The following is a 25455-nucleotide window of genomic DNA, read 5'->3' on the forward strand; positions in this document are numbered from 1 at the left end:
TGTCTCTGTATCTTCTATTCTGTATCATTTGTTTGCCTGCCTATTTTGGCGCCAATACCATGCTGTTTTTGTTACTATTGCTCTGTAGTTTAGTTGAAGGTCTGCTTCACTTTTCCTGTTCAGGATTGTTTTGGCTATTCAAGGTCTCTTATTCTTCCAGATGAAGTTCATGATTGCTTGCTCTATTTCTATGAGGAATGTCTTTGAGATTTTAATTGTAATTGCAATGAATCTGTAAAGCACCTTTGGTAGAATGGCCATTTTGACAATATCAATTCTACCTATCCAAGAACATGGGAGATCTTCCATCTTCTAAAGTTTTCTTCAATTTCTTTTTTTTTTTTTTTTTTTTTTTTTTTTGCGGTGCTGGGGATTGAACCCAGGGCCTTGTGCTTGACAGGGCCTTGTGCTTGTGAGGCAGGCACTCTACCAACTGAGCTATATCCCCAGCCCTCAATTTCTTTCTTTAGTTTTCTGTAGTTTTCATTGTAGAGGTCTTTCACCTCTTTTGTTAGATAGATTACCAAGTTTTTTTTTTTTTTTTTTGAGGCTATTGTGAATGGAGTGGTTTCCCTAATTTCTCTTTCAGAGTATTCATCACTTATGAATAGAAGTGCATTAGACTTATGTGTATTGATTTTATATCCTGGTACTTTGCTGGATCATTTAATAGTCCTAAAGTTTTTCTAGTGGAATTTTTTTGGATCCTGTAAATATAGAATCATATCATTGGAAAATAGTGACAGCTTGAGTTCTTCTTTTCCTATTTGTATCCCTTTAATTTCTTTGGTCTGTCTAATTGCTCTGGCTAGTGTTTCAAGGACAATATTGAATAGAAGTGGTGAAAGGTGGCATCCCTCAATGGAATATTATTCAGTCATGAAGAATAATAATAGTTTGGCATTTGCAGATGAATGGATGGAATTGGAGAATATCATGCTAAGTGAACTATGCCAATTCCAAAAAATCAAAGGCCAAATGTTTTCCCTCATAAGTGGATGATGTATATTGGGGATGGGGGGGTGGGGGATGAGAGAAGAATGGAGGAACTTTACTTAGAGGGAAATGAGAGGGGCGGGGTATGAAACATAGAGCAATGAGACAGACATCATTACCCTATGTATATGTATGATTACATGAATGGTATCAATCTACATTGTGTACAACCGTAGAAGTGAAATGATGTACCCCACTTGTGTACAATGAATCAAAATTCAGTCTGTAAAATAAAAAAAAAAAAGAAATACAAGGGATAAATATAATTATGAGTTTCTTAAAAATATATTAAAATTATATGCTATGAATGTGCTGGTATATATCTATACCTATATCTATATTGTCTTCATGACCTTGAATTTAGCAAAGATTTTAAATTTGATTTCACTAAATGTAAAGGTTTTTTTTCCTTTGCTGCAAAGAATGTATTCAGAAAATCTATAGAATGGTAAAAATAATTGAAATTACATTCAATAAGAACATAAAATGAAAACATAACTCAAAAACAAAGAAGTAGGGCTAGGGATATAGCTCAGTTGGTCGAGTGCTTGCCTTGCAAGCACAAGGCCCTGGTTTCAATCCCGAGCACTGAAAAAAAAAACAAAAAACAAAAAACAAAAACAAAAAAAACAAAGAAGTAAAGAAACCAGTTAAATAAAATTAGAGAATCTGAATAGATATTTTTTCAAATCAGAAATGCAAACAGACAATAAGGACATGAAAATCTGTCCCGTGCCATTAATAACTAAGGGGATACAAATTCAAACTACAATGAGATATCATTTCATATAAACAAGAATGCCCAGGATCAAAAAATCAGAAATAATCAGTTTTAGAGACAATGCAGAAATATTGGCACTCATACATTGCTGGTGAGAATGTGAAATGCAGCCATTTGGAAATGGTCTGGCAGTTTCCTGAGTGATTCAATATCGAGTTATCCAATGTTCCAGAAATTCTACCCTTTGGTATAAACCAAGATAAATAAAAACATTTGAACAGAAAATGTTTATACATAATATTTATTGGAACATTATTCATAAGAACCCAAAGGTGGAAACAACCCATATGTTCATCAACTGATGAAAGGACAAACAAATGTGGTATAGATAGCCATACAAAGGAAAAATTTTTTAACATAAAAAAGAATGAACTTCATGCTTTAACATGAATAACCATCGATGTGAAAGAAGCAAAAGAAACCAGTCACAAAGGGCCACATGTTATATAATTCCATTTACACTTTGAGACAGAAAGTAGGTTGTTTATAGGGATGGAAAGGTAGCAGAGTGACAGTCATCTGGGACAGGTTTCTTTCTCAGTGATGAAATATTAAAATTTATTATAGCGATGGGTATACAGATCTATGAAATACTAAAAGCTACTGAATTCTAAAATTCAAATGGAGAAATTGTGTGATATATGAGTCATATCCCAAGTTGTTTTTAAAGCCAGCTGTGGTGGCACATGCCTGTAATCCCACCCACTCAAGAGGTTGAGGCAAGAGGAATAGCAAATTTGAGAGTAGCTGGGTAACTCACTGACCTGTTTCAAAATAAAAAATTTAAAAGACTAGGGATGTAGCTTAGTGGTAGAGTATCCCTGAATTCAATCCCAGGTACTAGAGGGAAAGAAAAAAAAAAGACAAGGAATTTTTTTTTTTAAAGTTTACCAAAGAACACTCCCAAGTCAAATACTATAAGAGAAAAAAAAAAAAAAATCGTGGTCAGAATTTGACAAGTTATTGAACATAAAATTACTTCTATAAGTATGAAAAAATGTAAAAATCCTACAGCACAGAAAGACAACACAAGAACAAACATATAGGTAACAGGACTCAAGAAAAGAAAAAAAGCTAAGAAAAAATGACAATTATGAGGCAAGATTTCTGTCAGAAAAAAATGTGATTAGTGATATGTATGTGCTATTTTTTCAATAAAAGTTTTAGAATGATTTATAGTACCTTAAACTTTCTGAATGTATGTTATAATTTAAACATTAACATTAAACAATTCAACTTTTTAAAGGAATTTTTTAAATTTGAGCACTTCTAGACTAATAGATAAAACTTGGCCAGTATTCTGCAAATGTATCATGGGAATAGAAAACAAGGAAAGACTGAGAAACTCACAGGAGACTAAAAGGAATTAATTCCTGGAGAAGAAAAGGGAATTACAGGAAAAACCAATGAAATCCACTGTCTAGAGTTGACTTAATAGCATTGAACTAACGTTAATTCTCAGTTTTGATAAACTCACCATAGTTATACAATATGATGAAATCCAAAGAAGTATATAAAACAGAGGACTCAGTCTCTGTGGTGCCCACATGGGTCACAGAGTAATGTGTTGTGCACCCCGGGGACATTTAGCTGCTTGCCTGGCCCATATAGATTACAACATAGATAGCAGACCCAACCTTCCCACTCAAGCCCACGTAGAGACCCAGTGTCCCTGGGTGAGTGGATGGCGGGAGGGCAGTAAATTCACCTCTAATTGAGAACCACTGCACTACATTCATTTCTAATATTAGCTAGCCAGAAAATTCCTATTATCTCTTGTGATAGGAAGGGGAAAAAATCAGACAAGTTTAATATCTATGAAAATCACTCTTAATTAACATTTCCTAGTGAAAGTATATTCAGAGTTGATCAACTTATGGTTGCCAAGTGGTTTTTAGAGAAAATTTACATGCAAACCAAAATGATACCTATTAGGTTTTACTGCAAACAGGACATAGAAAACTGCTGAACTGCGAAGAAAACAGGTCTTTTTTTTTTTTTTTTTTTTTTTTTTTTGTCGTTTTTGTAGAGCGGTAGAGTCATACATAGTAGTTGGGTCAGGAAACTTGTATTTTAAAAGATCTATACCCTATGCACTAGCTGTCCACTCTGATGATAATACCATCCTAAGAGGTTTCATAGCTATGAAAGTCATTGCCATCATTATCAAGCAATACTTTATTAGGAAAAATAATTATTTGGAATTTAGTTTTATTTTCAAAGTCATGTTACTTAAGGAATTGGGGCTTTGAAAATGAAATTCATCCCAAGGGAAAAGTCGGGGATTTCATTCTGCAGAACCCCTACTTCCTCCTTCCCTGACAGTTGACTCCTTTTTGGATTGTGGAAAACATAAACTTTCTCATGAAGTGTGCCCATGTCATTCCCTGGTTTGTCTCTCAGAACCTGCAAGAACCTGTTGTATGCTCTTGGATTTGGTTTTTACTCTATCAGCCTTTTACTTTTTGTCCCTCAGCATGGAGGACAGTTCAAGGTCTGATCTCTGTAAAGGCTTCTGAGAAAAATGTTCTCAAGCACAGTTTCACAGCACCTTGAGCAACCTTCAAACTTATCACTATGATCAATTACCCAGTATCGGTCAAACACATTGTTTTTGTAGTCATGTCTTTTAACTGACTTTTATAATAGGGAATCTTTCTATTCTGAATACATGATTTATTAGTCCTTTTTTATTACTATAATGAAATAATGGAGAGAGGATACTTTATGAACAAAAGATGTTGAGCCCAGCTTCCAGTACTGGGTTCAAGAGCATGGCACAGGCATCAACTTTGCTCTGGTAAAGACCTCATGGTGGATGCTATCACAACAATGGGATCATATGTAACAAGGAGAGATCATATCTCCAGGTAGGTTCCCAGAAAGGAGGTCAAAGAGACAGGATGGGGCCTTGTTTCCTGATAACAACCCTCTTGTGAGAACTCACTCAGGGGTCCCATGAGAACAACCTTAATTCTTTTGGAAGACATACAACCAATTATCTGAGGACCTCCCACCAGGTCTCACCTCCTGGCATGACATTAAAGACAAGTTTCTTAAACATGAACCATTGGGAGATAAATGTAAACCATATACAAACCACGGCACGCAGATTAACAGCAAAAATAAACAAAAGAAAAAGGAAAAGAAAAAAATCACATTAATATTCAGAGAAGAAAATCTATGAATGTATGAAAGATTAAAATCATAGAAGTATCTACTTAAAACATAAAAGCATAGTCTAAAACCACCATTTCCTTAGGAGATAAATTGCAAAAAGTGACATTAAGAACCATGCTAGAAGAATAAATATGTATTTCGCTTACTGAAACAAATCTACTTATTTATTTGTTCTTAAAAGCATTCAAGTGAATTATACTCATTTTTTTTATAATAATGAAAGAAATGTTCTTCTGTCAATAGCCTATATGCAATTTTTATGAACTGCAGAAGTTATAGTTCCATTCTCTAAATGTCAAGTAGAAAAATAAGGTACTTTTGATGGTCAAATGTAACATGATACAGATGCTAAGAACAGTTTAGTAACTTCTTAAAAAGGTAAATGTAGAGTTACCAAATGAGTCAGCAATTCTACTCTGAGCTTCATACTAAAGAGAAAAGAAGACATTTGTCCCAGCTACTCATATTAGCTCAATGGTGAAAATAAGCCAAATGCCCATCAAATGATGAAATGATAAAAAAAATACACTCTATCATGCAATGGAGTAATCTTTGGACAAAAAAATGAGTATACGTCACAACAAGGATAATCCTTGTGATCACTATGCTAAATGAAAGAAGCCAGTCACAAAAGACCACATCTTCTAATAGTCTATGTATGTGAAAGTTCACAGAGGAACATTTGTAAAGACAAAAAGGAGATTAGTGATTTCTGGGGCCAGGAAAGAGGTGGATAGGAAAGTGATGGCTATGGAGTACAGAGTTTCTTCCTAAGATTTCTTAGGAAATCTTACTGTTTTCATATTGACTGTGATGACGGGTGTGTATCTGTGGATCTAAAAACGACAGAATTATACACTTTACTTGGAGGGATGTACGTATGGATGGATGGTATGTGGATAATATGACAGTAAGGATGTTAAAGAGAGAGACCAAGAAACAGGATAGAGACAGAGTTCTTAACCCCTCAGGGGGAGAGAAACAGTTGCTATGAACAGAAGGGTGGGCTGAAAGAAAAGACTTGGTGTCTTGCAGAGGGTCAGCTAACCTTGGCTGCTGCGGGGCTTGGGGTTCAGGCCGCGCGTGTCTTTGGCACCCACCTGACTCGTGGTCCGGGTCTGTGACCGGTTTCAGCATCCACCACCAGCGTCCATGCCTCTCGTGCTCTCCTCGCGCCCAGGTGCCAACGGTCACCTGAGCCCTGGGCACTTTGCCTCTGGCTGCATCCACAGACATAGGGAACTTCTGGAAGCCGAATCCCTACTAGAGGCCGGGACCCCGCCGCCCGGTTCCCATGGGCAGCACCCTGAGTTCGCTGCAGCCCGCGCCGCCAACCCGGGTTCAGGGGCGCCTGAACCCTCAGCTCCAGCTGACTCCAGCTCCTGCTCTGGAACGTGTTCAGCATGGCCACAATGATACCTGGGTCCAGAGTGGGCCAGTTCCAAAGATGCCACCGGCCTGGAACTTCACCAAGCCAGGGAAGGAGGGAACCGAGTCGTGGGGGGGCTTCTCCACCAGGTCATCCCCAGAGACCATGATGGGACCGGATCTTTCCAGCGCTTGGGAGAATTACATGAAGCGACGGCTCTGGAGTGCCCGGAACCCAAGACGGACCTGGAGCCCGGTGACCATCAAGATCGCCCCTCCTCAGCGCAGGGAGAGCCCATTGGCATCCCAGGGGCAGGGAGCCCCCTCTGCTGGACGCCCAGACCCTTGCTCCAGGGAGACCGTGCTGAGAGCACTCAGCGAGTGCAAGAAAGGGAACAGGAGGTTTGATGGACCACTGTGGTTTGAAATCCCAGAGATCAAGAGCAGGAGGCAGAACCCAGAGCCCAGGCCATCTGCCTTCAAGCCCCGGATAAAAAACGGAGTAGTGCCTGCCTTTGTACCAAGGCCTGGGCCTCTGAACCCAAGTCTCTGCTCCTGGAGCCTCAGCCTCTGCAATGTGCAGACTGACTGCACATCCTATGTGGAGCCTTCCTTGTCTGCTGCCCAGTCTGTCCAAGGAGCTGCAACCGGGCTGGGCACTGAGTCTCAGCCGGAGAGCTGGGAGAATATTCAGCCTTCCTGTGGCCTTCACAGGCCTCCTGAGCACCAGAAAGGTGCCTGTAGGGTCCCAATTATCTCTGAGGGCACCCAGCCTGCTGGTCCCTTTGGTTTCTGAATACAGCCCTGCCAATTCCTTCTGGAGACTTCAGCCTATGTATCTACTTTTGTCTTCTGACTCCATGCTCTACCACAGCATGGAACTCTGACACTACAACTCACCAAGTACTGTTCCACCTTCCTGACCTACCAAGCCCCTGCACCAGCCTGCAAACCCACACTGGAGCATTGTTCTTATTGAAACCTAAGCCTCCTCTTTGTCTGCCCTCTTCTTCCTGCCCTTCCTCCTCAGACATTTCAGAAAAGCATATTTCTTTTCCCGCTCCCATTTGCCTGGTTTGTATAGTTAAATATTTGATCTTATTAAAAATTAGTCAATAAAAAGGAACTTTTCATGCAAAACTGAAGGGAAAGTATGTTGCACACAGGGAAAGTGCCAAGTCTTGCATTAGAATGATTTTTATTTATTTGAAGTTCTAATCTAAATCCAGTAAAGCTAGGGAGTAGTCAGTATAAAATTAACATGATGAACTATGATGGAGTATTAGAGTACAGGGGCCACAGTGAAGAACAGGGATTGTATTCTAAGAACTATGTGCTCTAGGAGAAGGAAGATTAAGGTCTGGGGATATATTTTTTAAAAAGGTGATCAGGTTGCTATATGAATAGTAGAGGATCCAGGGGTAGCTACTGAAACAATCAACCAAGGTCAACAAAATTTCAAAGGAGATGAGAATGGCTTGGTCTGAGAGGGAAATGATGCATTGACTGAATTAAAGGTATATTTACAAGGTTGATATTAAGGACTTTGCTATTGCCTGAAATGACAGCTTTAGGAAAGTGAAAGAATTCCAAGATCTTATTAGTTCAAGATATGGGTGGAAGGTAGTGCCACTTGAGATATAAAAAAAAAGAAAATGTTTGGAGAAACCAAGAGTTTTTTAAAATTTTGCTTCCTAGAAGAACTAGAGTATTTTTTATGTTTGTGGAATTATCAACCATGCAGTTGAAAAAGAAAAAAAGAAAACTGGAACTCAGTGTGTGAATTTGTAGAAATAAATTTGTGAATCTTGAACAACATTTATGTTCACCCACAACATGGAAATGGTCCTTAAACCTACAGGCTACATGAGATTACTGATGTAGAGAAAACAAAATCAATTATGAAATCTATGGTGCTCCAATGTTTAGAACATGAAAGGAAAAAGGAGACAAGAAGAAACCTGAGAACCAACGGTCATTGAGGTGGGAAGGAATCCAGGAGCAGCAGTAATACTGAGGAGAATTCCACAGGATGGAATTTAACAGTCATGTTAGAGATGTCTCATTGCTGACTTTGAGAAGAGAAATTCACATAAAATTTGGAGAATAGGAAGCCTGAATTTAGTGGAAAGATGCAAGGAAGGTTGGATCGGAGGCAGGGATTATAGAAGTCATTGGCAAGTACTAAGTTGTGAAGTAAAGCAGGCAAGTAAGAAGCTGCAGGGAATTTCTAAGATTCTTTTTTAAGAAAGGATAAGGAAATGTTTCATTGGTTAAGTGTTTTTGGGGAAGAACTGGAGCAATGGAATGATCAAGTGCTCATGGAGGATGGGTAGCTCATTGATCCATTATAACTGCAGGGTTGGGCAGAGTCAGGGATATAGAAAGGCCTAAAGTGGTAAAGTCAGTTATGGGACCTAGGGAAGATGTCTCTTCTATTTATAAAGCAAGAGTGTTAGCAAAAGGGGAGTGGGAAAATGTATCCAAGGTTTGGGGATGAAACTAAAGATATGAATTAGTGTTCTCAGTGTGAGAAAAGAAACAGTGTGGGAAAATTTAATAGGATTTTAATAAAATATAATGTGACCATTTCAGATTGAATTCTGAAATTAAAGGGGAAATCAGTAAATATGATTAATTTTCTCTAGATTTTATTTTACTTGAACCAGTACAAATGTGGAATGAAGAAATAATCTGTGGATGGGGTGAAAATATTTGTCAAAAATATAATGTGTCAGTATTCAAAATCTATAAGGAACTAAAAGAACTCAATAGCAAAAAACAAATAACTTGATTTAAAAACTCTACTTAAGACCTGAATAATCATTTCTATAAGACACCCTAATATCCAGCAGGAATATGAAGTAATGTTTACCATCACTAATCATCTGGAAATGCAAATTTAAACTATAAGTTAATACAATACAACTTTTAGAGTTACTTATTAAAAAGATGAAAGATCAGTGGTATAGAGAGAAAAGAAACCCTTGCACACACATTGGGGATAATAAAATTAATACGTACATTCTGGAAAGTAGTATGGAAGTTCCTCCAAAATTAAAAAAATGTACCACATAATCTAGTAATCCACTACTAACCCTGTGTTAAAAGGAAGTGTAATCAGTTTGTCAAAGAGATATCTGCACTGCCATCATTCACAAAAGCTAAGATATGGAAGCAAGTGTCTATCAATGGATAAATGAATAAAAAAAATGTGTCTTGATCAAGCCATCTGGGCTCTGGAATGCCAGGGGTAGGGTGTAGCTTTGCTTCCAGTTGAGGGACACTGCATAGCCAATATTCATAAGACAAGGAGTTGGTGAAGAACATCTCCAGGAGATGAGTTCAATGGGAATTTCCTAATCATAAATTTCAGAACTGTGACAGGTTTAGGAAGACAGAATGGGAGCTAGGGTAAGAACTAGAATAATCTTGGAGGGCCTGATGTGCTCTGAATGAGATTCCTTATCATGTTATCCAAAGCAGTGTCCCAGCCCTATGAGTCAGATTATTATACTACAGAGTATTACGTTCTGTCAGTCACATATACAGTATTTATCAGGAATATAAGGACACATTTCACAAAGGGCATAGCACTTCACTTTTCTGAGCCAATACTGCTTAAGCACACATGATTCCATTGTGAGCAACGTGAGGCCCTCTATTCTTAGGCATGAGACATGAATATACAAATCCTTGGGATAGAACAGAGATTCTGAAGTAGTTATCTAAAGGTTTAATATACAATCTTGGTATTTTCTGAAATCAGTGTGAAATAATTAACTGCTAAACAAATTGAACTGAAACAAGTGGATACCCCATTAGATATAAGAATATAGGTGAAGTTGGTCCTGGGTCTAAGAGTTCTGCATCCAAGAATTCAATCACCACAGACTAAAAATGTTTTTTTAAAAATCATGTCTGCACAGAGCATGTGCAGATTTTTTCTTGTGGCTATTCTCAGCGATTCAGGGTAACAACTACTTACATAGAAATTACAACTTATTAGGTGTTAAGTAATTGAGACACTATTTAAAATACATGAAAAGTTGTGCACAGTTTGCCAATTTTATATAAGGGATTCAAGTATCCACAGGTTTCAGTATATGTGTATATATATGAATTTTCACTCATTGTCCAAAACAAGGTCTGCTAATAGCTATCCTTGACAAGATTAGAGTGTCTTGGGACATTAATCCCCAAAGGACGTTGAAGGCTGATGTATATAATTAGAAACTCAATCTCCTTTGTCACAGACTTTCTTTGTTATCCCGATATCCTTGTTTCTATCAATTTAATTGAATTTCAACACAAATTCCCTTCAATGTGTTATCAAATAGTTGTGTAAGTTATCTACTTATTTCATGGAAGAACAAAATATAAGTGCAGAAAGGGAGTTCTTTTTGCTTTAAAGTTAAGTTTAGTAATTTGGAAAGTCTTAAGTGGAGTTGCCAAAAACAATCCTGTGTTAGATGTGAGGAAGGTATCTATAAAACATTGGTAAAAATCTACAAATTGGGGCTGGAGTTGTGGCTCAGTGGAGAGCACTTGCCTAGCATGTGAGGCACTAGGTTGATCCTCAGCACCACATGCAAATAAATATATAAAAGGAATTGTTATTGTGTCCATCTAAAAATAAAAATAATTTTTAAAAATCTACAAATCATAAACACTTTAAAGGCAGGTGACACAGGGAAGGAGGCTACCTTTGTGACCCTCAGAGAGGAGCATGGATTACTCTTTCACAAATATAAGAAAGCTATAAACCTTAGTGAGAAAAATATAGAATAGAAATAGTAAAAATATAGCTCTACAATTCATACAAGAATAATTCAAATTATCAATGACCTATAAATATTCAAAGGTATTCCACTTATTCAAAAAATATACAACTACAGTATGTTCATATATGTTTTATGTATTATTATATACATGTGTATATATATGAATTTTCACTCATTGCCCAAAACAAGGTCTGCTAATAGCAATCCTTGGCAAGATTGTAGGAAAAATAGGTAATCTCATATAAATCTGTTAAATTGATGAGAATGAGTATCTATAAATTCTCTTTGCTTGTAAATTTGTACTTCATTGATTTTAGCAGTGTCATTTAATTTTATACAGGATGCAATATGCAGCAAAGTTAGGAACTATGAAATAGAGTATATTAACCAAATAAGAAGAAAAAAGTGGAAAAAAGAAAATAAGAGGAGTCATTCTTATAACTTACATCAAAATGTGTAACATTAAACATTAATAACAATTCTATAATTTTGAAAGTTTGGCTCAGTAACATGTATGTTAGCCTTAAAACTTTTCTTTTCCTATTATTAATTTCCAAGTGTCCCTCCCCACTTCTAAACCACATGCCCATATTATTGTTAGTCTTTGATGATACAAGCAAAGGAAATGAACAAAGAAATATTAATAAAAAGAAAAGGAAGATCCCCCTAAACTACCTGTACCAAGACATTGATTTTTTTTTTTTTTCATTTTCTCCTAAATTGCACTTCCTATCTACTGGAATTTCAGAGAAAAGATTTCATTTCAGATAACAAGATAGCTAGTACTATTTCACTCTAGCTAAATTTTAATAAAGTAGTATACAAAACATATAAACATATAAAAATATGTAAATAGGACATGGGACAAAAAATTATAAAATAATACATAAAATAAAGTATTTGAGGTAATTATTAAAACAATGAAACTTAGAAGGCTTATATGTATGTTTACCCACATTATGCATATATGATTTATATAGACACATGTATATAGATGTGTGTGCCTAAATACATGTAAGCACACAATTCCACTACCTCAGTGTTTTGGACAGTTAACCTAAACATTTTGCTTAAAAAAGGCATCACAAAAATATATTGCTTGGACTTCTAATATAAATGTGTATTTGTCAAACTTTTAAATAAGAAACAGATTTTTTTATTGCATTGAATTTTGCTAATTGCAATTCTACATAAACTACACCCACATCACTTCTTCTATTTCTTTTTCTGATTCTTTAAAGTGAAACCAGGGTTTAAATATTTCCAAAAAAATAGGAAAGCAGATTGCTTTTAGATTTTTCCTAGTGTTTTGTAGATGACATTCTCTCACCTAATTCTGAAGAAATGTTTTTGGCCACTTTAATTAAGCGTCTCCAAATCATTAAACTTAATTTTTCAAAACAATTTTCTTATTGTACTTGTAATTCATTTATCTATAAAATAATTAGATTAATTACCTAATCTTTCATTATGAACGACTTTGGTAACATATTCAAGTGCATTTATGGGAAAATGCAATTAAATTGACTGAAGCATAAGGATACTGGAATATTAAAGAGAACCTGTAGTAAAGGAGAATTTTTGATTGTCTAAATATTATACCTATATTCTTATGTGGTTTTGTATAAATATACCTAATATGTATGATGCATACACATATATGCCTACAGATATGCCTATAGCATACTTTTAAAATTCATGTACACTTGGATGTATATCAATATTTGTGTATGTATGTATATAGTCATATGTCTTTAAACACATACTTACCTATGCATTTAATATACTCTAGATATTAATAAAATTGGAAATCAGTACACTAGGATAAGATGATAGTATAAGCCCCAATTATATAAGCACTTGTTAAGGAAGAATATAAAGGGAAAATGATCAGAAAAAAATTTAAAAATCAATAAAACTATAATAAGTTTTTGGGTATTGATTTATAGATATCAACAATCATTTAATAACAATGTTTCATAAAGAAATTTAAAATCTAAAATTTAATGTGAATATTAATTTGGATTTTACATTTGTAAAAACTAAATATTTCCCAAATATTTAACATATGAGATAATTACATTGAATTCAGCAAATAATCTTCCATAATTTTTGATAATGGCTAGTAAATAAGAATTTACTTTATTGTTTATTTTCTGAGTGTTTTCTGACTCCAGTGTCATGCCTTGTATATGCTTGTTGTGTGCTTGATCTACTACCTGTGGCCATAACATGTATAATATGTATAACATTTCATTAACATGTATAATTTTGTAGTTATATTTCAAAAGCATATTTAAAGCAAAGGCTTTTGTTTTGGCTTGCAGAATTTTTATGCTCTAGTTTTAGTTTTAGCTAGGAAAATGTTCTGAAATATAGCATTATTATATTTTATGAAATGTAAAAATGAAGGTTGGAGATGTAGCTCAATATAATAGCACTTGTCTAGCTAAAGCTATGGGTTCTATCTCCAGCACTCCATAAAAAAAAGAAAAAGAAAAAGAAAACTGGTTCATATAAAGTGACTTATTTTATATGCACTTAAAATACTATGTTTCTAGTTAAATATATGACATTTCTCTAAGAGATGTGAAATTATTATATTGGAAAGCAAAAGTTAAAAAAGTCTTTTAAGCAATTATAGCTCTCAACATTTTTTGACTTTGGAAAACAATAATTATGATAATAGCACACATCATAAGTTCAGGATCTTACATTATAATAAATTAAATATTTTATATTAAGCTTTCAAAAATTTTCAAAAATGATTATTTGAGTTAATAGGATATTTAGAATGTTTTAATTTTGAAAGTACAGCCATTGTGTGTATGTGTGTGTGTGTGTGTGTGTATGTATGTGTGCATGTGTATTTTGCTGGGGACTGAACTATATTCCCAACCCTTTGTTAAATTTTGAGACAGGGTCTTGCTAAGTTGCCCAGGCTGGCCTTGAATTTAAGATCCTCTTGAGGAGCTAGGATTACAGATGTGCATCACCAGGTTAGGAGAAAGTACAACTAAATTTAATATCAGACTCTTTTCATAGAATATGGACTTGCTTTCTATTGAGCTTCTATCTTCCCTAATATACTTGCTCCCAGGACTAGCTCTGCATTAATGTCTGTTGACAAGTATGAGCAGACATGGAGAGGGGCCCAGCTAAACATCATTACTCCAGAGAGTTCAACAGTGAAGCCCATTTCTTTGTATTTTGTCTACTTTATTCACACTGATCAGTGTTAAGTGACAAACACGTTTATCTAGATGGTCACATTATACAATATATATTAAAAAGGGGATTAGTAACATATGCTGTGAAATGAAGAGTCTTTAAGGTGGGTCCATGTGTCCCTCAGAATTAGAACTGACATACACAAATCATATCCAAGAAAAATACTCCCCAAAGTGCCTACTTTTAAATCCTAATTCCTCTCAGGTCTCATCTTCAGTTCTTAAGGTTTTGAGCGCAGTGGTCCAAATGTTTTCTGCTGGGACTCTTTTGTCTCTCCAGGTCATTGCTCTCTCCTTGCCCTAACACTTCTTAAGCAGACTCAGTGTCTATGCCACAAAACCTTAACTTCTACCTCAATCCTCTAGGTTACTTTCAACTCTTTATTAAAAACAAATAATTAATTAATTAATTAATTGCCAGGCTGGAGATGTAGCTCATTGGTACAGGACTTGCTAACATGGATGCCCTGGGTTTGACCACTATCGCCACTATCCATAGAGTAAATGAATAAACAAATAAACAAACAATCTATGAAGCCATGGAAAGAAACTTAAATATATATTACCATGGGACCCAAGCCAATCTGAAAAACTACATATTGAATGATTCCAAAAATATAATAGACTGGAAAAGGGAAAAACTATGGAGACAATAAAGAGATCAGTGGTCGTCAGAGCTTGGAGGAAGGAGTTCGCAGAATATAGAAGGTTTTTAGGACAGAAGTAATATCCTGTATGGTACTTAAATGTTAGGTGCATATCATTAGGCATTTGTCCTTACTCATAGAATGAACAGCATCAAGAGTAAACACTAATATAAGCAGTAGATTGGGGGTAATAATGGTATGCCAACACGGGTCATAAACTTTCACAAATCTACCACTCTAGTGAGGGCTATTGATAATTGGGAGGCTGTTCATGGGAGGGCAAGAGAAGTATAGGAAATCTCTTAATTTTGCTATTAATTTAAAACTGCTCTAAGAAAAATGTTTATTAATGAGAGCAGTTAACATTGGTACAATATTCTAAAGCAAGCTCCCAACCTTTTAGATTTCACCAGTTTTTCCATTAACGTGTTTTACTGTTTCAGACACAATTCAATATACCTTGTTGCATTGTGTCATCATCTCAGATCAGATTCCTCCTCCACTGTGTAAAAATTTCTCCGTTTTTTTCTTGTTTGTCATGATCTTGTCAGTTTTGTAAAATGTCCCTTGATTTAGGAAGGAAAATATTTTAAAGAAGTTATAATGAGTTTAAAATATCTTGGAGGGGAAAGATAATACCAAAAGACTTTCAGGTTTTAAAATTTGTGGTTAAGGTACAGTTCTAAAAATTACAATCGCATTTGTAGGAATGGAATTTTGTCATGCATATGAAATGTGGCTTTACTTTCAGTGTGAATGCAAGGCTGGTTGATGAGTAATGCTACTAAATGAGAAGGGAAGGGGATAGAGTAAGTGAATAATGCATTACTATTGACAGGATGGCACAAAAACTGGCCTAGGGTAGAAGTGTGTTAAGCCCAGTAGAGGAATTGAAATTTAATTAGATTAAAAGGGAGTTTAAGTATCTGGGCAATTATATCACTCTGACTGCTGTCAGTATCACATTTATTTAACATTCCTAAAATATTTATGGAGCATCTATATTGACCCTGGGCAGCAGAAATTTGATGGTGAATGAAACGTGTAGGAAATTGGAGATTTGTGGGAAGATACAAGAAGAGAATTCAGTGCAGCTTGACAGATTTGATTATATGTGCAAGAACAATTTTTTTTTCTCTCCAGTATTAGAAACTAAACACAGGGACATTCTGCCACTGAACTACATCCCCAACACTTTTTTTAGATTTTTAAATTTGTTCTTATTAGTTAAACATGATAGTAGAATGTATTTTGACATATTATACATATACAGAATATAACTTCTCATTCTTCTGGTTGTACATGGCATAGAATTACATTGGTTATGTAATCATATATGCACATAGGATAGTAATATGTGATTTATTCTACTATATTTCCTATTTCCATTCCCTCTCCCTTTTATTCCCCATTATCTAATACAACATATATCAATTCTTTCCTACCCCCTCTCCCCATTGTGAGTTAGCATTAGCATATCAGAGAAAACATTTGGACTCTGGTTTTGGGGATTGGATTATTTCACTTAGCATGATATTCTCCAGTTCCATCTATTTACCAGCAAATGCCAGAATTTCATTCTTGTTTTTTTTTTTTTTTATATATTCACACAAAACATTTATCATTCATTATTACTTTATCTCACCTGACAAAGAGCGTGTTTACTTTTGTAAGACATTAGGATTCAGAATCAGTCACATACATCTGTACATATTTTATTGTTTATTGGTTTTATACATACAGACCTTGAAGATCACAGAATGGTTGAGTAATATGCTGTTACACATATATGTACCACAATTTCTTTTTCCATTGGTCTGTTGAAGGGCACCTAGGTTGGTTCCATAGTTTAGTTATTGTGAATTGAGTTGCTATAAACATTGATGTGGATGCATCACTGTAGTAGGTTGATTTTAAGTCCTTTGGTTATAAACCTAGAAGTGGGAAAACTGAGTCAAATGGTAACACCATTCTAAGTTTTCTGAGGAATCTCCAGAATGATTGCACAAATTTGCAGTCCCACCAGCAATGTATGAGTATATCTTTTTCCCCACATTCTTGTTTCCCCAATCAGCATTTATTGTTACTTGTATTCTTGATAATTGCCATTCTAACTAGTGTGAGATGAATTCTCAGTATAGTTTTAATTTGCATTTCTGTAACTGCTAGAGATGATCAACATTTTTTCATATATTTGGTAACTGATCATATTTTTTTCTGTGAGGTCTGTTCAGTTCCTTTGTCCATTTGTTAATTGGGTGAATTATCTTATTGGTATTAAGTTTTTCAAGTTCTTTATATATCTTGGAGATTAATGCTCTATATGAGGTGCAGGTGGAAAAGATTTTCTCCCATTCTGTAGGGTCTCTAAAAACTAGGAAAGTAGGAACATACCTCAATATTGTAAAAGCTGTATATGCAAAATCCAAGGCCAACATCATTTTAAATTGAGAAAAATTGAAAGCATTCCTCTCTAAATATGGAACCAAACAGAATGCCCTCTTTCACCACTTCTATTCAACATCATTCTTGAAACTCTAGCTAGAGAAATTAAACAGAGGAAAAAATTTAAAGGGCTATGGATAGAACTCAAACTATCCCTATTTGCTGATGTTATGATTCTATATTTAGAGGACCCAAAAATTTCCAACAGAAAACTTCTGGAACTCACAAGCGAATTCAGCAAAGTAGTAGATAAAATGAACACTTATAAATCAATTGTGTTCCTTATATATCAGGATGAATCTACTGAAAGAGAAATTAGGAAAAATACCTCATTAACAATAGCCTCAAAAAAATAAAATATTTAGGAATTAATCTAACAAAAAAAGTGAAAGACTTCTACAATGAAAACTATAGAACTCTACAGAAAGAAATTGAAGAACTTAGAAGATAGAAAGATCCTCCATGTTCTTGGATAGGCAGAATTAATATTGTCAAAGTGGCCATACTACCAAAAGATACTATACAGATTCAATGCTGTTCTTATTAAAAATCTCAATGGCATTCTTCATAGAATTAGAAAAAGCAATCATGAAATTCATTTGGAAAAACAAGAGACCTAGAATAGCCAAAGCAATCCTGAACAAGAAAAGTGAAGCAGGAGGCATCACAATGCTAGACCTTAAATCATACTACAGAATGATAGTAGTAAAAATGGCATGGTATTGGCATCAAAACAGACATGCAGACCAATGGTACAGAATAGAAGACACAGAGACAAACCTACATAAATACAGTTATCTCATACTAGACAAAGGTACCAAAAACACACATGGAGAAAATATAGCCTCTTAAATGGTGCTGGAAAAATTAGAAATCCATAAGTAGTTTAATGAAATTAAACCCTTATCTCTTACTCTGCAGAAAACTCAAACTCAAAGTCCATCAAGGACTTAGGCATTATAGCAGAGAACTTGCACCTAATGGAAGAAAAAAATAGACCAAAATCTACATCATGTAGGCTTAGAAACTGACTTTTCTTTACAAGACTCCTAAAGCACAAGAAGTAAAATCAAGAATCAACAAATGGGATGGAATCAAACTAAAAAGCTTCTTCCCAATACCTTTTATTTTTTTTATTTTGAGATAGGGTCTTGCTAAGTTGCTGAGGCTGACCTCAAACTTGCAATCCTCCAGCCTCAGTCTCCCAAGATGCTGGGATTACAGACATGTACCACAAATTTCAAAGTGAACATATTAAAAAAATTAGGATTTTTGTGCTGTAGATAATTTAGAAAAAAATGAAACATAGGATAAGTTGAAGTAAGCTGAAAAAAAGTCATTAGGAGGAGAAAGGAAACGGAACCTAATTTTGAATGTGTTATGTTTAAGTTGCTGTTCTGACTAGGATGAGCAGGGCTGGGGTTCAGATGACTGAGTGTATGAATTTGACTACAGTCCAGTTTAATACATGTTGCTTCCACAGAACAGTTCTGTGAACCTTGTTTGATCCAGAATAATATGTTCTGCTTGTCATCCAATCACCCTGGTTTGAATGACAGATTATGTACACATTCTTAAGACAGTTTGCCTTATACTCTGTGTATTACAGGGATCCATGAATTGAATTGGGTGGGTACAACTAGAAGTGAGAATAAAAAAACAGGAGTCTCCTGGTTCCTTTATTTTGGATTATTAAGCTTGAGATTCTTTTGAGACATTGATGTAGAAAGACCCATTGGATCATTCAATATCTGACAGTGATCAGAAATTCATGAGGGGTGTTGTGAAGAGGAAATATATCAAATGAAAAGTGCATCTCAGACAGCCTTCAGGGTTGATAATGACTAAGGAAACAGATTTGAACTTGGTTAATTATGTCTCTAGATCATCATTCCTAAAATGGACCCAATATTCTGCAATTCACAGTGTTCTCAAGATGCAACAAAATAGTACTTAAGTCCCTGTGCTCAATTAGAGATATATGCCACTACAGAGATTCATCTATATTCATGTAGTTGTTGATAAGTAGATGCAGCTACCATTTCTGTTCCCAGGTTGCTGTGGTAGAAGAAAAAGGACATCTTCCCCAAGAATCTCCTTATTTGAGGGCTATATTTTGCCATCAAGTAACTAGGGATTTAAAACAATAGGCTGATTTTTTTATTTATTTCACAGGGTAGTTTAGGGCAGGCAAGTCTACCTGAATGCAGAGTAAGTGGGGGAGAATAATAGACCCATGTCTCCCTTTTTGAATTTTGCCTTTGATTATGCTGTATCTGTGTACCTTGACTACAGGGACCTCAAAAAGTCTGGGTCTTTACAGCCACCTTAATGTCCCTTGCCAGCTAAGCCTGTAAAAGCATGCTTAATAAGATTTAAAAAGAATTACCCAAATTCCTCAAACAAAACAAACTCTAGTCAGAGGTGGCATATAGATTTTTCTTTCAAGAAATAAGTAAAAAAGAAGTAGATGATTAAAGGCAAAAAAGATCCAAGGGTCACTAATATTCTAGAGATGCAGAGTATACAAAAAGAAAAAAAGCTAGTTAACCGAATTTATATCTAAAAGAAAGAAAGCAGGGATACCCGTCCACATGAAATTTGAACAGAAGAGTCCATATCACTGTTTGGTTTGGAACTAAAAAGAGAACTCATTGTTCAAGAACTGATTCAGTGACTAGAGAGCACATTAAAAAATCAGGTTACATTTTTTTCCTCCCCCACAACCATAATGACTCCATAAGAATTAAACTTTAAGAAGCCTAATTAAAAATTCAGGTTTGCAGGTATAGTTCCATGGTACAGCATGTGCTGAGTTTGCATGAAGTCCTGAGTTCAATTTCTAGCACCCAAAATAAACAAATACATATAAAATTAAGCTTTTTTCCCTTTAGTACGTAAGGTTGATGGTTTTCTAACCATAATTTGCTGAAGAGTATTTTGCACAATCCCAGGCATTTGTTAGTTCCACTTTTGTCACCAAGCAAACACCTCTCAAACTTCAAGAAAAACAATATTTTCTGCTAGCCGGTATTCTCTTTGAAAGAACTACATGTTTGGCAAGCCAAGCAGACATTCTGGACTGGGCTGCTACTACAGAATAGGACACAAAATGGCACTGGCCAAAAACAGTTTCAGTCATCGAGAAGACCATGTCGACTTGCTGTTCACCCCCAATCTCATTATAATCCTGCTGTAACATATTACCCTAGTAAAACTTCCACCTGCAGCGTCCTAGTTGCTTTTGACTCAGACTGGAAAGTTCAAAATGGATTCAACTCTTTTCCTGGAAAAAGGCATAAATAATTCTCCTATTTATTATCTGAAATGGACCCCTTACTCCTTTAACCTTAAAAGTGCCTTCATCTTTTGTTTAGGGGGAGGCTGATGTGTGAGTGGATTCCTCCCTTACCCACCCCAGGCTTCAGCATCTTCTGTTCTCTAGCCAAGAATAAACTTTCCTTCACCACTCAATTGGCTCTGTTTTGTTATTGGTTCAACAATTCTGAGATGTAGACAGGACTAATTTTGGGGTTGGAAATTAGTTAACACTTTGAGACAATACCTAGTTTCTCCTGATAAGGGAGAGGTATACTGTAGAAGCACATATACTAAAATGGAAAAATGTTATAAGTAATTTTCTATATAAATCCCTACCATAATTCTTCTTCTAGTGATTCTGATAGTATGCATTTTCTAAAAATATGTTTAGTTCATTACAGTTATAACAAATGGTGGGGTTCATTCTGACATATTTGCAAAATGCATAAAGCATAGTTTTATTCATTTCTATCCTCAGTACTATCCCCTTCCTTCCCTCCCTCTCCCCCATTCCCTCTGTCTACTCTATTGTCTTCCTTCTGTTTACTTATTTATAGTTGATGAACTATACTTACATATAAAATTGAAATACACTGTGATGTATTCTTACATGTACATAGCACAATTGTGTTAAGTCCCTAGTTCTTCCCCTTTCCTTTCCATCCTCCTTCCCCCTTATTCCCCTGCTTTTTTTTTTACTCATCTTCCTTCTATTTTTTGCAATATCTCCTTGTGTTTTTATTTATTTTTTTCTCTTCATATGAGAGAAAATATTAGACCATCGATTTTCTGAGTCTGGCTTAATTCCCTTAGCATGATGTTCCCCAGTTCCATTCATTTGCCAGCAAAAGTCATAATTGTATTCTTATGTATGGCTGATTAGAGCAATGAAGTTTGTAATCCATTCATCTACTGATGGGCACCTAGGTTGGTTCCATAGCTTGGTTATTATGAATTGTGTGACTATAAATATTGGAATGCATGTAATCACTATAATATGCTGATTTTAGTTCTTTTGGGTAAATATCAAGAAGAGATATGGTGGTTCCATTCCTAGTCTTTTCAGAAATCTGTGCTTTTTCCCAAAGTTATTGTATTAATTTTCAGTTCTACCAAAAAATGTATAGTATACCTTTCCTCCCACATCCTTGCCTTTAATTACTATTTGCATTCTTGATGATGACCATATTAACTGGGGTGAGATGATTTTCATCTCCCTGAGTGCTAAGAATGTTGAACATTTTTTTTCATGTTTGTTGGCTATTTACATTTCTTCTTTTGAGAAATGTTTTTGCAGATCTTTCACCCATTTATTGGGTGGGTTATTAGTTTTGGGCATTAAGGGTTTTGAGTTCCTTATATATTCTGGTTACTAATTTCCTATTGGAAGAACAGCTGGCAATGATTTTCTCCTATTCTCTTCACACTCTTGTTTCCTTTACTGTATAGAAGCTTTTTAATTTAATGCTATCCCACCTATTGATTCTTGATTTTACTTCTTGAGCTTTAGGAGTCATTAAAAAGAAGTTGTTGACAGTGCCAATTTGTTGGAGTATGACCCCTAGGTTTTCTTCTAGCACTTTCACAGTTTCTGGTTTAATTCTAGGTCTTTGATTCATTTTGACTTGATTTTTGTGTAAGGTAAGGGTAGGGATCAAGTTAAGACTATCCAATTTTCCCAGCACCATTTGTTAAAAGGCTTTTATTTTATTTTTTTTTCAATGGGTGCTTTTGGAGCCTTGATCAAGCATCAGATGACTGTATTTATGTTAATTTGTCTATGTGCCATCTAGTTTATTTCATTGTTTTTATGCCAATACCATGCTGGTTTTACTGATGATATGCATTTTAAATTTCTCACCTTTTCTCTTGGGCAATAGATGCAAAGTGTAATGTGAAAGTTTAAGTCCCCGGGACCCATCTCAGTACCTCTTATTCAAATCCTCCTAAAAGTCCCAAAAACCTCTAATGGACATAAAAAATGTGTAAGAGCTGAAAATTCATCCCTTCAATAAATAGGTAAAAGAAGAAGCCTCCACTATCCTATAATTTGAACATTAATACTTCCTTGATATATTCAAACCCAAATTTACCACTCATTTTATGTTGTTGCCTTAAAATGATATAGAAAGTAAGAGAGTTCAATAAAAATTTTTGTTTTTTCCCTATTTGGAATAATTTTCTGATTTTAGGTTCTCCTTTTTCTAGATCTACTTTCTTGCAGTTGAATCTTTCTATGAGGGTTTCCAAATGTTGCCTTAGTGAAGAAAAATGCATCACATATTTAGAATAGGTGGAACAAAGAGAAGAATTCACTGTGCCTAAAAATTTTGTTTCGAAAGAAAGTCTCAAAGTTAGTCTTATTTTACTCAATATAAAATGGTCTACAAAAGATCACTGTGATCAGTAACAATACTGGCAATAACTTTAGGTACAGATTTTGGGAAGGAATCAAATACCTAGGACTGTCCCATAAGCAGTTGAAGTATCTAGCTTCAAAGTCTACTGAGACATTTAGAGCAGGCCAAGTATTGAATGCATTAATGGATATTCTGTAAAGTATTCCGTGGTAGTGGAGCTGGTTCTAGAAGTTTGTGCTCATTTTGAAAATGTTTTTGTTTTTTAACACTAAATTCTATAATTGTGTGAGAAGAAAGCTGTACCATGTAGTTTTATTTACAAGCACTTTGTATTACAAAAATTTTATTTTTACATTTTAAAATATAAAAATAAATAGCATTATTCACAATAGCCAAAAGGTGGAAGCAATTCAAATGTCCACCAACTGGTGATGATAACACAATTGGAATATTCATGCAAGGGAACACTGTTCTTCAATAACAAGGAACAAAATGTCGATACATGTAAAAAGTTGAGGAGCCTCATAATCATTATGCTAACTGGAGGAAGCCAGACTGCAAAATCCATGTACTATATGACCTATTTCAGGAAAAATCAAAGCTATGGAAAAGAAGCAAGTGTATGAGTGGTTGTCTGGATAGGGGCAGAAATAATAATTCATTTCCAACCAACACCAGAGATATTTTGAAGTACTAAAAATGTTCTAAATTTGATTTTATATAAATTTACTAAACATAACAGAGTTTTCCACTTAAGCGAACACTTAAGAGAACATCACAGTACATGAATTTCTTGTTAATAAAGCTGTTAAATATGATGAGTTATAGTTTGAAATGTACAAAGGAGTTATTATATTTTGATTTTTCCCATACTCCCCTTATTTAGGTGGGGGATTCCATTTTCTTCCAGAAAGTTTAGGATTATTATTGTGTGATTTTTAATGTAAGGTATTAATAGTTTTTCTACTATCAAAACTATAAATTTATACAAGATAATAATATTAAAAACTAGATTGTTGGTATGAAGAATTTCCCAAATTTCTTTATCCATTGAACATATTAATAGCTAAAAAGAGTCACTAGTGAGTGGTTTTGCCAAATCCTTGAACCAAATCTGGTTTGCTCCCTATCTTTGTTAAAAGGAAGGAAGGAAGGAAGGAAGGAAGGAAGAAAGGAAGGAGGAAGGATGGAAAAGAAAAGAAATAAGAAGCTAACCTTTAGGATTCAGGCTTATCCATGGATTACACAATTTATACCTTGTAGGTTGATGTTGTGATGCTACAAAATTAGAGAGATCATGCAACTCATGAGACAATGCAATTTTAGTGGAATTCAGTCTTTGGTCCATTAACAGGAAAAGTATGCCTACCCTGAGCTACAAAGAAGATAGCCCAGAAAGAAATTCAGCTGCTTTCATTCTGCCAGACTGTTTAAGGAAATGGAGACTTGAAGACAGGGGAGTCAGGCTGGGCCTGCTGGCATTTGCCTGTCATCCTAGCAGCTCCAGAGGCTGAGGCAGGAGGTTTGTGAGTTCAAAGCCAGCCTCAGCAATTTAGTGAGGACCTAAGCAATTCAGCAAGACCCTGTCTCTAAAAAAATGTAAAAAAGGACTGGAGATGTGACTCATTGGTTAAGAACCCTGGGTTCAATCCCTGGTACCAAAAATAAATAAATAAATAAATAAATAAATAAATAAATAAATAAATAAAGGGGGGGATTAGGAAACTAATTGCTTTATTTCTATGGGGAAACACAAAGGGAAAATTTATGATTAACTTTAAATATTTAAACTAAATTTTGGAAAGGGAATAAATTTACAAAATTCAAAAATCAAAAGATAAAAAAAATCTTACTTTAACATTCATTTCTTTGATTCTGTACCTCATGTCCAAATACCCCTCCCCAATGTCATCCAGAGTCATAGTCATAACTTACTTAAAGATCTTCCACAGCGAATATATGAATCTGACAGCAAACATTTGTGTAGCTAGTTGGTATTTTGTTGAAATTAATTCCAATTTTTCAGCTCAATAATTATGTATTTTTAGTTTTTTTTTTTTTCTTTTGAAAAAACAAATAGTGACTGTGATAGTTTTGTTCATATGACATTTGGTCCATAAATGAGTATAAATGGTAAATTTCTGGAAGTAGAATTGCTGAAGCATAGGGCATGTGCAACTTGTTTTTAAAGGTATTACTTAATTACCTTCAAAAAAGGTCCGCACAATTTAAGCTATTATGTACTGAGTAGGAAGACGTGTATTTTCCCCCCAAACTCAACAACACAGCATCTCACCAATGATGGTAACCAATGCCAACACAAATGGCCAGGATAGACCCCCT

At 35.0% G+C, this 25455-nt stretch overlaps 1 protein-coding gene across 1 annotated transcript; it reads left to right on the forward strand.

The window, feature by feature from the left end:
- The first annotated feature begins 6251 nt into the window (after positions 1-6251).
- Pom121l12 (POM121 transmembrane nucleoporin like 12) lies at positions 6252-7121 on the forward strand. The gene has a single exon (XM_047562151.1). The coding sequence runs from the start codon at positions 6252-6254 to the stop codon at positions 7119-7121; it is 870 nt and encodes a 289-aa protein (XP_047418107.1).
- The last annotated feature ends 18334 nt before the right edge of the window (positions 7122-25455 follow it).

The sequence above is a fragment of the Sciurus carolinensis genome, chromosome 8 (assembly GCF_902686445.1).
Source record: "Sciurus carolinensis chromosome 8, mSciCar1.2, whole genome shotgun sequence".
Classification (NCBI taxonomy): domain Eukaryota; kingdom Metazoa; phylum Chordata; class Mammalia; order Rodentia; family Sciuridae; genus Sciurus; species Sciurus carolinensis.

Bases quoted from the DNA above. Each gene is read 5' to 3' on its own strand.
- Pom121l12 (XM_047562151.1), top strand. From the start codon at position 6,252: ATGGGCAGCACCCTGAGTTCGCTGCAGCCCGCGCCGCCAACCCGGGTT.